This window comes from Lucilia cuprina, chromosome 6 (genome assembly GCF_022045245.1).
Source record: "Lucilia cuprina isolate Lc7/37 chromosome 6, ASM2204524v1, whole genome shotgun sequence".
Taxonomy (NCBI): Eukaryota; Metazoa; Arthropoda; class Insecta; order Diptera; family Calliphoridae; genus Lucilia; species Lucilia cuprina.
The window spans coordinates 47,020,593-47,036,340 of NC_060954.1; the positions used below are offsets into that span (position 1 = coordinate 47,020,593).

The window sequence follows — 15,748 nt, forward strand, 5'->3', positions numbered from 1 at the left end:
ATCTATCTATCTATCTATCTATCTATCTATCTATCTATCTATATATCTATCTATCTATCTATCTATCTATCTATCTATCTATCTATCTATCTATCTATCTATTTATCTTTAATTTCTCAAAATAAACAAAAATTTCCATACAGGTAATGTAACATTTATAACATTTATTAACAATTTTGAATAAATCATTTCAATAATAAATTCCTTAATTTTTTAATAAAAAATACTTATGTATATAACAAATTTTTGTACTTCCTACCATAACTTAACAAAAACATGGTTGTAGCTTCATGCTTCCTCCACAACCCCAGCTAAAATCGTTCTTCTACAATATTTCTAAAATGCATAATCTGTTGCAAATCCCGACGCTTAACTTCCAATACATACAAAACGGGACAATCCAAAGAGCCACATTTTAAATCTCCTACTCGACCACAACATGCCTGACATATGTGTTGTGTTGCCAGATATGAACGTTCAATTTTAGAAATTTTCGATTGTAAAATAATCATGGACCGCGTTGAATTCTGACTGCATTCCATACAAATACCCCGTTTCGTTTGGCGGCCACAATCAACAATACAATTGGTAGTGGAGAAAAATTGTGATATAGTACTTTTCTTCGATTTGGGATTGGGACAGGAAATAATTTCGCTGGCAGTGGAGAGAGCTGGTGTTAGTAGAATTTTTCGAGGTAAATTGGCAAACCTTTAAGAAAAGTAATCAAAGGCTAGTGGTAAACTACATATTGAAAAGGTCAATCCAATTCCTTACCACTCACTAACATCAGCTCCGATAAGTAGAAGACATCGATTTAAGGGAGGTATTATGGCTTTCGTTATATAATAGACAGCATTGATTTTAAGACCTTCGTCGCTTAACACCTCATGGGGATGACGTACCAAACGTATTAATGGTACACCAGGTGGTCCATTAGTTATAATAAAGAGAACTCTTTCACCGCGACGAGGTATACGACGTGGATCTGATTGTATCCATTTTCTGAAGAATTTAGGGTTTATTATAAGATGTTGCAGCATCATTAGAGGAGACAGTTTTCTTACCTAGTTAATTCTAAAGCGGGCACACATGCCGTAGGACGATAACCATTGAGACCTCTAAACTCTTTTGCAAATATTAGATCTTGTAAGTTGGCCCTTCCAGATAATAGTTTTGTAAATTGTCGACAAACATAATGTTTCACTTGACTAACATCAGTGGTTTCAAAGAGAATGCGCAAAACCTTTTCTAACATCTAAAAGAAGTCAGAGATGGAAATGCTTTACAATAGTTCATTTCTTTTAGTTCTAGTTCAGTTCTAGTTCAGTTCTTGTTCAGTTCTTGTTCAGTTCTAGTTCAGTTCTAGTTCAGTTCTAGTTCAGTTCTAGTTCAGTTCTAGTTCAGTTCTAGTTCAGTTCTAGTTCAGTTCTAGTTCAGTTCTAGTTCAGTTCTAGTTCAGTTCTAGTTCAGTTCTAGTTCAGTTCTAGTTCAGTTCTAGTTCAATTCTAGTTCAGTTCTAGTTCAGTTCTAGTTCAGTTCTAGTTCAGTTCTAGTTTAGTTCTAGTTCAGTTCTAGTTCAGTTCTAGTTCAGTTCTAGTTCAGTTCTAGTTCAGTTCTAGTTCAGTTTTAGTTCAGTTTTAGTTCAGTTTTAGTTCAGTTGTAGTTCAGTTCTAGTTCAGTTCTAGATCGGTTCTAATTCAATTCTAGTTCAGTTCTAGTTCCATTCCAGTTCAGTTCTAGTTCAGTTTTAGTTCAGTTCTAGTACAGTTCTAGTTCAATTCTAGTTCAGTTCTAGTTCAGTTCTAGTTCATTTCTAGTTCAGTTCTAGTTCAGTTCTAGTTCAGTTCTAGTTCAGTTCTAGTTCAGTTCTAGTTCAATTCTAGTTCAGTTCTAGTTCAGTTCTGTTTTAGTTCTTTTTTAGTTCTGTTCTAGTTCAGTTTTAGTTCAGTTCTAGTTCAGTTCTAGTTCAGTTCTAGTTAAGTTCTAGTTCAGTTCTAGTTCAGTTCTAGTTCAGTTCTAGTTCAGTTCTAGTTCAGTTCTAGTTCAGTTCTAGTTCAGTTCTAGTTCAGTTCTTGTTCAGTTCTAGTTCAGTTCTGTTTTAGTTCTTTTTTAGTTCTGTTCTAGTTCAGTTCTAGTTCAGTTTTAGATTAGTTCTAGTTCAGTTTTAGTTCAGTTCTAGTTCAGTTCTAGTTAAGTTCTAGTTCAGTTCTAGTTCAGTTCTAGTTCAGTTCTAGTTCAGTTCTAGTTCAGTTCTTGTTCAGTTCTAGTTCAGTTCTAGTTCAGCTCTAGTTCAGTTATAGTTCAGTTATAGTTCATTTAAAGAATAATTTACCTTAGCTACCATTGGGCAGCCATCTCTTCTAACAGTTTCAATGCCTTTAGCTTCATAAACAGGTTCCTTTTGATCGGGGGTCTCATACATATAACCGACATAACGTTTTTTGGTCTGCAAATAGAGTATTTTAGCTTTTACGTTAATAAATGACAAAGCTATACCTGTAATATACAAGGCTGGTAGACTTTTTCCAGTTTCAATTTAACCGGGTGAGGATTTTGTTTTGTCACAGCCTCAGCAATTTCCTCACCAATACGAAATGCTTCCTCACGATTACGTCCCGGTACTAAAACAAACATAGAATCAGTATCACCGTAAACTACTCTAACATTCCATTTATCATTGGCTTCCACCATTTTAATGGCACGCTCTAGAGTTTCACGACCCTTGGAAACTACACTATCTCCCACTTCTACAGCCGGCATACGACCACTGAAATTGGCTGCCGTATAACCATAAGTAACATTGGCCATTAGTTTCAGACCCAATTGACGTGAGTGTAAAATACGTTGTAAAGCTGAATTAGATTTGTGCAGTTTCATCGATTGTTTAACCATTTGACGGGTATCGAGAATTTCTGTTAGCATACGTGGTAATATACCTTCACGTACCGCTGATTTAACAAACACCACGCCACAGGGTGAAATGGTTATAAGATCACGATCCACCAATTTACGCAACATTGCGGGAGAAACACGCAATTGTGAGGCACCAAACTCAAATGGTGTTGATCTGGTATTTAAGATATATGTATAATAATTTGATCAATTTATCTAGCATAATACTCACTGCCCCAAATGTTCGACTCTCCCTAGACAGGTGGAGAAGCAATAGTTGTAGGCTATTATCATGCTAGGATATAAACTTTGAAAATCTAAAACTATCAAAGGATCTGCATAAAACCGTGACTGAGGTTCCATAATTAAAGCCAAATATTCGGGAGCTCTCATATGAGCACGCTGCTGAACGCTGGGCGATAATGGTACTAAATTTTTAGGTTTAGCAATTCTATAAATATATAAAACTTGATAACACATAATTTTTCCTTTTATTTTAAAAAAAATCTCTTTACCTTAACATCATACTTTCCACTCGAAATTGCGATCCTCTCGATAGCACTTCATAGAATTGTATACCTATCAGTTTAGCCATTTCACTTGTACGTCCTATTAAATCAAGCTGATCTAATAGGGCCAATGTACCACGTACTCTTTCCAAATAATATTCTATAACAATCCAACGTGAACAGGGCGAAGAAAACCATTCTGTTAAATTGCGATAACTATGCCAAGGACAACGTTTGTGCATAATATGATACATAACATTTTCGAAGGTATAGGAGGTCAAAGCAATTTCAGAACGTAGTAGACGCCAGACATCAAGTAAAATGCGACCACAAAGTTTCATCTAAGTAATAGTAAAGAGGAATTATTAACGTCTCTACGTTTAAAACTACAACTCTGAAAATTTGAAATAGTCCTAATAGTAATTTTCGGAAACTACGAACCTAGAACTATTTAATCAAGATATTTTGTATCTTTGGTTGATCCAAATTTACATCTACATTTTCGGTTTCTCTTACTTTAAGCAACGAATTATTTATTATCTCATACCTATCTCCTTTATGAATTCCAATTCAAAAAACTCAATGAGCGATAACGATCTTACTTGATATTATGGTCATTTAACCGACAGTATTGATCTTAGTTAAGAGCAGTATTTTGCACAACATCCAAAAGTTTTTCATCGCCGTCGGAATCTATATTATCGCCGCATAAGAGCTAGACATATTTCTTATGATTTCCCATCTTGACAACCTAAAGAAAGATCAAGACGATTCAATACTATCCTTGTAACTTGCAAAATTACAAATACAAACACTTTGCTGTAGTACTAGAGTTAACTGATCTCTAAGCCATCTAATCGGTTAGCCATTTTACCCAATGATGAGATGAAAGGATTTCCGTGTTCCGCAGATCTGAAGTATTGATCGCACTTTAAAAACTTATAATTGTAATAACACATAAGGCGAGGTTGTTGGCAATACTAGCTTCTTAATAATATGTTTTTTTCCGATTGCATCAGATAACTTTTTCATTGTCGCATCCCCCGACCGATCAATAGGTTTAATTGATTTCGCTAACTTTCTATGATCTCCCGGAAAAAGCAACTTCTGGAAAATCGGTCTTTCAAGAGATTATTGGATGTATCTTTTAATTGATTGCAATTAAAGCGCAATGTTGTCATCAGATCTCTTTCTTTTTCTCTTTACTATCACAGGACAAATACCACAAGGTGGTATTCTATTCCCCCTATTGTTTAACTTCTACCTCTCTAATCTGCCCACATCTCCACAAGGTATGAATGTTATATCCTTTGCGGACGACTGTACCATTATGGCGACGCCCCAAATGTTGATGAGCTATGCGATCGATTGAATGATTAACTCGGAGAAATGCACAACTGAAACTATCACCAGCGAAGTCTTCAGCTACACTTATCGTCATTTGGACGAAAAAGAATAAACTTGAATGTAGGCGTCGTAGTCGATGGAAACCAAATACCGACTGTAACCCATCAAAACATTTTGGGGTTCACCTTTAACATTCTGCATACTTCCTCTACTCATGCCACTGCAAATACGAACATTTTGAGAAGTAGAAACAAGGTCCTCAAAGCACTAGCCGGCAGCACTTGGGAAATGGAATCCTTGTTGGCTACCTAGAAAACAAATGACCGATCAGTTGCTGCTCCAGTGTGGTCTCCTTCGCTAAGTGGTACCCAGTGGAGAAATATTCAAAGCTGCCCTACGGACTGTAACGGGCTGTATGCAAATAACCTCAGAGCGCTACCAACATGAGGAAACGAAGGTTCTCTTATTCAAGGAACATAATGTCATGCTGAATATCAGCGGAGGAGTCATCCTCTTTAACATCACATCAATGAACTATAACATCACACAGTTGGATGCTACCCCAGGCATGTCAGAAAGGACCTTCGTGTATACGAGAGTATACAAAGGTATGTGCATGATCCGTTGATGTTACCGCATGAATGAAGTTTTTGGAGGTCGCCCACTGCCCATAGTAGAAATAATAAAGAACCTGCCGCGGAAAACAAGAGTTGCTCTGGCACAACTGAGATCGGAATGGAGCTACAAGCTCAACGCCTACTGGTCTCGCATAGACCGTGCGTCCCTAATATATACGCAGCATTTTCCAGGATTTTCCATGATACCCACCACATATTCAATTGTCCAGGCCACCTTGTTTCACTTAGTCCAATGGATTTATGGACTAGCCCTATTAAAGTAGCCCCTTTTCTTGGCTGGGACATGAATAAAGAACCCCAGTATTTAAAATTGTATAGTTTAAACTTCTACAACAACAGGGCAGATAAAGAATAAACCGTAACATAACTTCTGTGCAATTAAAATCTTTGAACTCTCCCAATCCTTTTAATATTTACTCTTTTCTCTCTACTTTCATGTTTTTTTTTCTTTTTCAGGTATAACAACAGCGAAATGCAACGAGCTTTCAATTAAGCTCTTTTATACTCGTTCTTTTACGCGAGAGATCTAAAAAAACCTGTCGATTGAATAAATTTCTCTGTTCAGTCGTGAAAACACTCAAATATCTTTTTCTAATTATACCTACACGACACCTAGCAGTGGCTTGTTAACAAGCCAATCGTTCCAATGCTGTAAAACTTTGATAATCAGGGATTTGAGCCTATGAGAAAGTTGCAATAACTTTCCGTATATTGACAAATTTTTGGAAGTTTCTCAGTTAATACCACTCCTAATGTTGAAAAGTTTTGTCAATTTGGGATTTGAATTTATAAGGAAAATACAAAAACTTTCCGAGGGTTGAATAAACTTGGAAAATCTCAAAATTTTGTGAAGGAGTAAGTTATGCAGAATATGGAGATTGTTTAAAACGAGGACCTGTAGAGATACTCGATGATGTAACAGATTTAAGAGCTCTAAAGCCCTATGCGAGTAGTACGTTTGTATGAAGACTAGGTGAAACAATGGATAGAGGAAACATTTTCTATAGGCTTCGTCCTGGGTTCAAAGAAACTTCTTTTTTTATCAAATTATCTAGAAAATTCAATCTGTAGTTTGATAACAGCATTTCGAGATTCGTCTTTACCTAAAGTACTTTAAAGCTAAGAAAAAATAATAAAATCGTATCCACTTACCTCTACATCCAAGTCCGTAAAAGATTCACGATCTTCATCGACAAATTCTCGTACTTTCTGCGTTGGAACTCTTGACAATAGCGGTGCTATATTCAAACACAAATATTTTGCGCGTTCAATAACAAAACCCCAAGAAGACATTTCTATTTCATAGCCAGCATAAATATCTGGATCCCAACGTGAACACAAGCCCAATAAAGCTTCTAAAGCTTCAACTTCAGTTTGAACAATGGTCACTTCAATATCATTATCTATGCCATGAATACGACCCTCCTTAGCAACAATATCACGAGAATCATGTACCATTATATAACCACAAGCTTTGCGGGGTAATTTTTTATCGACATCAATATGATCGTTGGGTATACTATTTTCTATGGCATAAAATAGGCAACGTATTTCGTTTATTTGTGGATTGGGAAATAAATCATCACGTGTGGCCACAAACACCTCTAAGGTGACAATGGTAAGATAGTTGAACTTGAGATAAAGATGGAGGAAATTAATTATTATTTCTAAAGCAGAATGTTGAAGAAGTTACCTCTACATCAGCCTTGGCCTGTTGCAGATTCTCCAAAGCCACTTTAAAACCAAACGTATTGTTTAAAGTGGAATTCTCTGAAAAGCCACCAATGGTAACATCGGCTTCCTTTAACTGTTGCATAAAAGATGAGCGTTCCAATTCCGCCAGAGCAGTTTCACTACTAACACTGGTTTCACTATTTTGAGAATTCGGTATTGCACTGCCTTGACTATCCTTAACAGTTTCTAACTCCTGAGAGCTTTCTTTAGAAGCTTCCTTATCAAAAGCCTCCTTAAGTTGCTTATTTAGAGCAACACGTCGGAAAATTCTATAGTTTTTACGTTTTCTTAGGGAACTATCCAGTTTAAGGGGAACCTTTTCCAAATTCCTACTAACAGGAGTAAAACTTTTCTTAAGTTCTCCTTTTGTGTAATGTTCATTTGCCACTGGTGTTCCTGGTGTTAGAGGCGTTAGTGTTAGACTTCTGGAAGAACAGTCCAAGCTATTATCACCGTCATCACTGTCTGCTTCTGCCGCATCGCCAGCATTCATCATCATAGTTACTTTTTGTCTTCGTATTTTAATTGGACTATCTTCTTCTAGGTTTTTCATTTTCATATCTTCCACTTCTTCTCCTTTTGTTTTTAACAACTCCCTAGCTTTAAGCCATAATTTTGCTTCTTGTCTGGTGGGAGCATTTACTTGGGGAGTTATAATAACCGTTTTTTTGTTGGCAAAATATTCACGTATACGTTGTGGATTACGATATTTATTTAACATTTCTACTCCCCCCAGTTTTATAAGTTGCTGACGTCTCCAGGACGTTAAACCTTTGACGTCTGTACCCAATATACTTTGGAATTCTTCTATATCATTTAGTTTGTTACCCGGTATTTGAAGTACTGTGAAACCTAGTTCTTTATGCTTGGTTATATCATCGGGATTACTGTAGAACGGTTGTTGGAAATCATATTCTGGTAGTTGAAACTTACGACAACCTTTCAGCACTTCTTCGCGACTGGGAGGCAAATCTAGGGGAGTTAAAACTATATTAGTTTCTGATGTTATTGAGGAATTGTTACTCGAAGAAGATATAGTTATATAGCTTTCCAAATGTAAGGAATTAGATCGCGTGGTAGTTTTTGATTGGGCTTGTAATACTGGACTAGAGTTCTGGGTAAATATTATTGGACTCTGTAGATTTATTGATTTACTACTACCCAACCTTTTAACTTTACAGTCTTTATTAGTTTCTTGTGGTAGTGTTTCAGTGATTTCCTCATCTGAACATTCTTTATTCGGAGTGTTGGAGAGAATATCAAAAAAAGGAGTTTCAGAGATTTCTTCATCTGAACTTTCTTTGATTTGGGAAACTGGAAAAATATCTAATGATGGTGTTTTTGTTAGATTTTCAATAGCGACTTCATTGTTTTTGCAGTTCTTGTTTAATGGCACAAGTAATTTTAAAGCATCTTGTAAATTTTCCAGATTTTGGGAATCTGTTTCTATATTGTGATTGTTTGTTTCACTTTTATCGTCCTTTGGAGATTTATACATAATTTCAATTGATTCCATTTTTGAATGATAAGTTTCTGGCATAACTTTTGAAGTTAATGATGATTGGAAATGCATCTTTAAGGCACTGCTTAAATCTTCTAATTTATTATAAATGAGATTAGAACTTCCAGAGTTATCTTCTTTAGTTGTGACACTTTCCGAAACTTTAGGGTTTAAAACTTGTTTAGTATTTTCACTTAATTCCATATCGCAATTTAAGGCATCGTTTGCATTTTCTAAAGTTTCGAAATTGCTTTCTGCGGCTTTCCTTACAACTTCGGTATTTTTATCTTTCTGCTCATTTGATTTTAATAGTTTCTTGAGTCTTACTTTACATTTTTTCAATTTTAAATGATTTTCCGTAACAATTTCATTAGGTTTGCATTCATCTATTGCATAATCAAATTTGGATGAATTAACTATGGAGCTAGTATTAGTTATAGTTATTTTTCTACGTTTTGCCGAATTGGCGTTTATAAAACTGCGCCTTAATCTTTTTAAATTTGGTGTTTTGCGTAAATTTTTTATGGGTTCTTCAGTCTCATCAGAGTCAATAATTTCTTCATCAGTTTCACTGTTAGAGGAAACTTCTTTTACTGCTTCCATGTTCTTTGCAACAGTTTCTTTTAATTGAACTTCCAAGTTATTTGGTACATTCACCGCAAAGTCCTGCTTTTCGGGGAATTTCCTAGTTGCTTTTAAAACTCTTTTGTTTACAGTTTTTGCAGGAGTTACCACTTTTAAACTAATTGATTCTTTAGCTTCTTCAGCTGGAACATGTAGTTTTTCCTTAATTTTTAAGTTTTCCTTTAAATGATCTTTAATAACTTCACATTCTTCAGGGATATTATGTGATTCTTCCTCGTTTACATTAGTTTCAATATCCTTATTATCCAAACTATAAACTTTAAGTAATTTTTCATTTGTTCGTCGGGGTGTTAAGGCACATGTGACATGAGTTTTATCTAAATTAACTAATCTTTTGGAACGTCTTCGGCCGGAACTGAAAAAATTTTCAAGAGAAATTTTACTTTTAGCAAAATTCATAAATTTATAGTGTTATCTAATACTAAACTTAAACAATAGATGTAATTACTAAAATCTATTAATAAGTTCAGATTTAGATTGTCTAACTCTCTTTATATGAGGGACAGAGAAATGTTATGGTTTTAGAATTAATGCAACGTTAACTTGCTTTTCATTTTCCCCAACTGCAGCCATATTCTCTATTGGCCAATGTTAGATTGGAGTCTTGCAAATATAGTTGTTATCGCATTAGATGCTGCTATATATTCTACGATCTTGGTATTGATGGCGTCTCTATGATTGTCGTTAAAAGCAGTCTAATTCGAGTTTTGGCCCAAGGGACGAACACATAACTTTGTATGTCTTCCTCGTATACACAATTGTTCATTTGTGTGATATTAAAGTTGAGATGACTTCTCTGGAGGTTTTTTAATACGGAATATATCTTGCAAGCTAACGTTTTATATAACGGACTATTAAGGAATTCCCTCCATGACCACCTTCTTTCCTTCATAGGAAATAACTTATTTTTTACTCTCTGCCGATGTATGCTTACGAATCTAGAATTTGGTCTCAGGGTCTTGATTTTTTAATTTCTGGTAAAAACTTTTTTCTTTTTATTTCATTTTAATTTTTCCATTGTAATTATAAAAAAAATAACTAGAAAAAAACTTACCCGGTTCTTTCATCTACAGCAGTTACACGATCCTCTACATCTGTATCAACCGATATGCTTTTGCGGCGCATATCAGATAAAGCTAATTTTTTACGTAAAGATAACATGGGTCTGCAAACAAAGAAAATGTAAATATTTTAATATATCTAAACAAATTAGAAAACTAACAAACTGTTTAGTTCTCCTGAGGACTGTTTCAAAGGTGTAGTGTCATTAACAGCTTTGGCTTTAAATAAAGAAAATTTGATTAATATTTACATTTCCTAATAATATTCAAAAACATACTTTTACCGGTAGAACGATCAATAGAAACTAAAGGTAGAGCAGCATATTTATGACCAGTTTTAGGTGTTCTAGGAGAACGACAAGGAGAACCCATAGTTAAACGTCTATTTTTAGGTGTAGTGGGGGTATGAGGTGATGTACTCCGATTATTAGCTGCTGCAGTTTTTGCAGCTTTTGTAGGAGTTCTCAGCAAATCATCAGCTCCATCCACTTGAGGTACATCTAATGCAGCATTTTCATTAGGTGAAAGTGGTTGTTTTTGTGATTGTGTTAGTTTAAGTATTAAATCATCTAGATTTTCTAAAGCTATAGAAAAATCATGTGTATTATCATCATTTTCTTGATCGTCCTCAGAATCAGTGTCGGTCGATGGTTTATGCAAAGCAGCATTCGTAGTTTCTTTATCCAATTCTTGTGGGGATAAAGGAACTTTTAATAAGAATTAAAATAAAACAATTAACTTTCCAATTTAATAAAGTTTTAACTAGTTTTAACTTACAATTTTTATGACTTTGTGACATAGGTGCTAAACTACTATCTAAATCGATCTTATCTTCATTATTCTCTTCCAATTGTTGTAAGATGTCTAATAATTCCATGTCTTCCTCACGTACTTTTATACCAAAAATAGAAAATTAAAACAAAAATTTAAATTTTATCTTTTTTACTTACAAGTAACATTCATGGGTACATGCTCCTCCTCAGTTGGACGATTTTGTTGTTGTGTTAAACTTAAGACCAATTCTTCATCGACTATAGTATCTTCCAGAAAAACACTTTCATCTTCGGCTGTTTTTATTATTTCCTGCTCTTTTGTCTCATTTGATTTAGCCATAAGACTCTGTTCAAAAATACTGGTATTGTTTAAGTGATTCGGTATTACTGAGGCATTAATTAAATTATCATTTTGTGTACATTCTTCAGGATAGACGGAATTTTGTAATATTTTTGTTAAATTAAATGTTCTCTTCTGCTGCTTGCTGTTCAAACTTGTATTACTGGGATTTAGTGTTACATTTGAGACAAGACTTGAATTGAGAGTTTGATTTGAAATTTGCGTTGTCTCTAGTATGGAGGTTTCCATAGCTAAAAGTTTACTTAATAATGCTGTACGATAGAATATTTCACTTTCGGTTGGCTGGATATCGGGTCGTTCTTGTGTGGCTGGTATTTCAAGTCGTGGTATCTGTAAGTGGTGGGTTAAAATGTTATTTCATAGAATAAATGAAATAGAACAGAATTAGAACTGAACTAAAACTGAACTAGAACTGAACTAGAACTGAACTAGAACTGAACTAGAACTGAACTAGAACTGAACTAGAACTGAACTAGAACTGAACTAGAACTGAACTAGAACTGAACTAGAACTGAACTAGAACTGAACTAGAACTAAACTAGAACTGAACTATAACTGAACTAGAACTGAACTAGAACTGAACTAGAACTGAACTAAAACTGAACTAGAACTAGAACTGAACTAGAAGTAGAACTGAACTAGAACTGAACTAGAAGTAGAACTGAACTAGAACTGAACTAGAACTGAACTAGAACTGAACTAGAACTGAACTAGAACTGAACAAGAACTGAACTAGAACTGAACTAGAACTGAACTAGAACTGAACTAGAACTGTACTAGAACTGAACTAGAACTGAACTAGAACTGAACTAGAACTGAACTAGAACTAAACTAGAACTGAATTAAAAAGAAACTACAACTAAACCAAAACTAAACTAGAACTGAACTAGAACTTAATAAAAAATAACATAGAACTGAATATGAAATGAAATAGAAGTTAAACTTACCGCATTCAATTTCTCTTCATCATCCTCCACACTTTTCGCCAATTTTTGTCTTCTTAAACGTTCATCATTCCAGATAGATTCAATACCCGGATTTGTATGTGTTGTATTCGTTTTAGTTATCAATTGAAAACGATTCAAAATAAAATTAGAACCAATGTCAATTTCCAACGTACTGCAGGATATTTTTTTAACAACATTTACATCAAGCATTTGTGTTTCGTGAAGATTTCGAAATGGTACCACCTCAGCAGTATCACTACGACGAAATTTTACAATTTCCAAAGGAATATGTAAGAAACTCATGCCATATAAATTATAATCAATCATAAATTGTAAAATATATGGAACATGAGACTCATGAGGATGAAAGTTTTTATTTAAAATAGCACCATTTTGTAGAAGATTTGCAGCTCTTCGCACAAAGTGAGGATTAAACATGTAGATTTTAAGATATTGATGATCAGAACGGTGGTAACCATAAAATGGTCTATAAAGAATGTTTATTAGTTAAAATATAAGTAGAATAAAGAGAGAGATTAAAACTCACATGCCCTTAACTAGTTGTATTTTAAAAACATGCTGAGCAGAGGAACTACCTTGGCTGAGCGATATATTTATAGCCTTATCCAAATTGAGAGCAATTTGATAGATGGCCTTATTTAGGGACTCAAAATCCTTTTGATCATAGGGTATATAGAAATAAGGAAATACACCATGCACATGCATGCAGGTTTTTTGGCCCTGAGCATTTGGACCAAATATGCGTATAACTGGAACCTTTTTCAATGAATTATTGTAGTTATTGGTTAGCAAGCTTTATTTTCATTCTCCTTTAACTTACCCTTTTTATTTCTTTACCGCGAAATTCTGAATAACAAGCATCCAATCCTGGTACCGGCTTTTCCATATAAAAATCTGCTATAACTAAACGCAAGGAGAATATTCCTTCTGCTCCAGACATTTTATGATTTTTAATTACATGATATTAAAGAAAATTCACACTATTAATGTACAACTAAAGTAATTATGGTGAAATAATTGAAAGTTAATTTTCGTTGTAATTGCGCCACACAACATAAATAAGAAAAAAATTCAAACAGCTGTTAGATGTAAACAAATACACTAGTGATAGCACATGTTCGATAACTGTTAACTACTAAATAAACTAGGGTTGTATTCATAATTGAATAAATAAAACAGAACTGAAATAAAATCTAGAAATGAACTAGAATGGAAGGAAAATGAACTAGAACTAATCTAAACTAGACTTAAACTAATACTCAACTAGAATTAAACTAGAGCTAAAATAGAACTGAACCAGAACTGAAATAGAACGGAACTAGAACTGAACTAGAACATAATTAGAACTGAACTAGAACTGAACTAGAACTGAACTAGAACTGAACTAGAACTGAACTAGAACTGAACTAGAACTGAACTAGAACTGAACTAGAACTGAACTAGAACTGAACTAGAACAGAACTAGAACTGAACTATAACTGAACTAGAACTGAACTAGAACTGAACTAAAATTGATTTAGAATTTAACTACAGTTGAAAAATGTAGAACTAAAACTCAATAGAACTTGAATTGAACTAGAAGAAAACTAAAACTGCAATAGAATTGAAATAGAACATAACTAAACTAGAACTGAATCTAAATTGAACTAGAACTCAACCAGAACTGAACTAGAACAGAACTAAAACTGAACTTGAACTCTTACTGATTTAGTACTGAACTAGAACCGTACCAGAACTAAACTAGGACTGAATTGAACTAAAACTAAATTAGAACTTAACTAAAAATAAACTTGATCTAAACATGAACTGAATTAGAACTGAACTAGAAGTGATCTAGAACTAAACTAGAACTGAACTAAAACGAAACCAATACTAAACTAGAACTGCAATAGAATTGATACTAGAACTGAACAAAAATTGAACTAGAACTGAACTAAAACTGAACTAGAACTAAACTAAAGCTGAACTAGAATGAACTACACTGAATTTAAACTGAACTAGAACAGAATTAGAACAAAACTAGCAGTATAGGGGTAATTGAAACGATTCCGTTTTTTTGTTGGAATACAAAATTTCCAACGTTGCGTAACTGAATATGGAAACGTAATCGAAATACAGAATAGGGATGAAAAATTCTTCCACAACCAATGCTTTTAAATACTTACCAACTTAATTCAAAATAATTATAAACTTATTAGTAGTTTTTAAATTTTTTGTTTTTTTTATTGATTTTTCTTTATTTTCTCTTAACATTTCAATAGATTTCAAATGTTTTTATGAATTTTGTAATTTGAATAATTTGTTAATTTGAAATTCATATTAAAATGCTTAATTATAATTTAATTTTATTTATTTTTTTATAAACTTTTAGGAAAGTAAAAAAATTATTTTCTTTTCATATTTTATAAGTGTTAATAATGAAATAAAGTTAGTAAATAAAAAATTTAAAGAAGATGATGATAAATTAAAAGTGTTGTTAACATTTATAGTAAAAGTATTGATTACAATAAATTCAATTTTTAAATTATTTAGAGTTATATTTTAAATAAAATTTCAAAATTTTATTTAATTTGTGTTAATTGTGAGAGTATTTTAATATGCAGTAGTTTAGAAAAAAAATACAATTTTGAAAAATATGTTTTGTTAATTTGTTTTTAATTTTTTTTTTTTGTATTTTAATAATATTATGCATTAATTATGGTTTTAAATAGTGCTTAATTTATATTATTACTTTATTTAGTTTTTAGCTTAGAAAATTTGTAAGAATTACATACTATCAATTTAAATTATTAATAAATTTTACAAAGTGCACATTTCTTTTTTTAAAATTTTCTTTATTTGTTTGTTAGTATTTTTATTTATGTGTTTTGTGGTGTGAAATTTATTGTTTTTGTAATCTATTATGTTTTTTTTCTTCTTTTTTTAATACAAATTAATGATTTTCTTTATTGAGATTGTTACTTTTTTAGGCGTTTAACAGGGGTTTGTTCAGATTTCTAAAAGAATCTGAATTTGTTTTTTTTTTAATTAAATGATATTGAGAAGAAAGAACTGATAATGGTGTAGAGCAGAACTATAGCTGATCTAGCAAAAACCAGAACTAAACTAGAACAGATCTAAAACTGAACTAGAGCTGAACTAGGATTAAACTAGAATGAACTAAAATTGAACTAGAACTGTACTAGAACTGAACTAGAACTAAATTAGAACTAAACTAGAGCTGAAGTAGAGCTAAATTAGAACTGAACTAGAACTGAATTAGAACTAAACTAGAACTGAACTAGAACTGAACTAGAACTGAACTAGAACTGAACTAGAA

The 15,748-nt window shown here is 33.1% G+C and overlaps 2 protein-coding genes across 4 annotated transcripts in view; one reads left to right on the forward strand and one right to left on the reverse strand.

Annotated features, from left to right (window-relative positions):
- Positions 1-152, forward strand: part of LOC111676949 (calcineurin subunit B type 2) — a 3,019-nt gene extending 2,867 nt beyond the window's left edge. The window contains exon 4 of the mRNA XM_046954136.1: positions 144-152. Coding sequence (XP_046810092.1) covers positions 144-152 — 9 coding nt within the window. The remainder of the gene's footprint in view (positions 1-143) is intronic.
- A 12-nt stretch (positions 153-164) lies between these two features.
- LOC111676945 (DNA polymerase zeta catalytic subunit) lies at positions 165-13,490 on the reverse strand. Of its 3 annotated transcripts, XM_046954350.1 has the most exons (18): positions 13,388-13,465; positions 13,250-13,332; positions 12,956-13,185; positions 12,409-12,895; positions 11,278-11,791; positions 11,105-11,218; positions 10,606-11,034; positions 10,489-10,546; positions 10,321-10,431; positions 7,080-9,621; positions 6,539-7,018; positions 3,408-3,742; positions 3,125-3,343; positions 2,497-3,067; positions 2,333-2,446; positions 1,065-1,255; positions 775-1,002; positions 165-708 (listed from the first exon to the last, which is right to left on the reverse strand). In XM_046954350.1, exons 2-18 carry the CDS (start codon positions 13,313-13,315, stop codon positions 312-314), a joined length of 7,086 nt encoding a protein of 2,361 aa, XP_046810306.1. In that variant the 5' UTR covers positions 13,316-13,332; positions 13,388-13,465; the 3' UTR covers positions 165-311. The 3 variants fall into 3 exon arrangements, with proteins under 3 accessions (XP_046810306.1, XP_023293724.2, XP_046810307.1); XM_023437956.2 differs by having other exon boundaries at positions 13,250-13,490; XM_046954351.1 differs by lacking the exons at positions 12,956-13,185; positions 13,388-13,465 and having other exon boundaries at positions 13,250-13,324.
- Between the last annotated feature and the right edge of the window lie 2,258 nt (positions 13,491-15,748).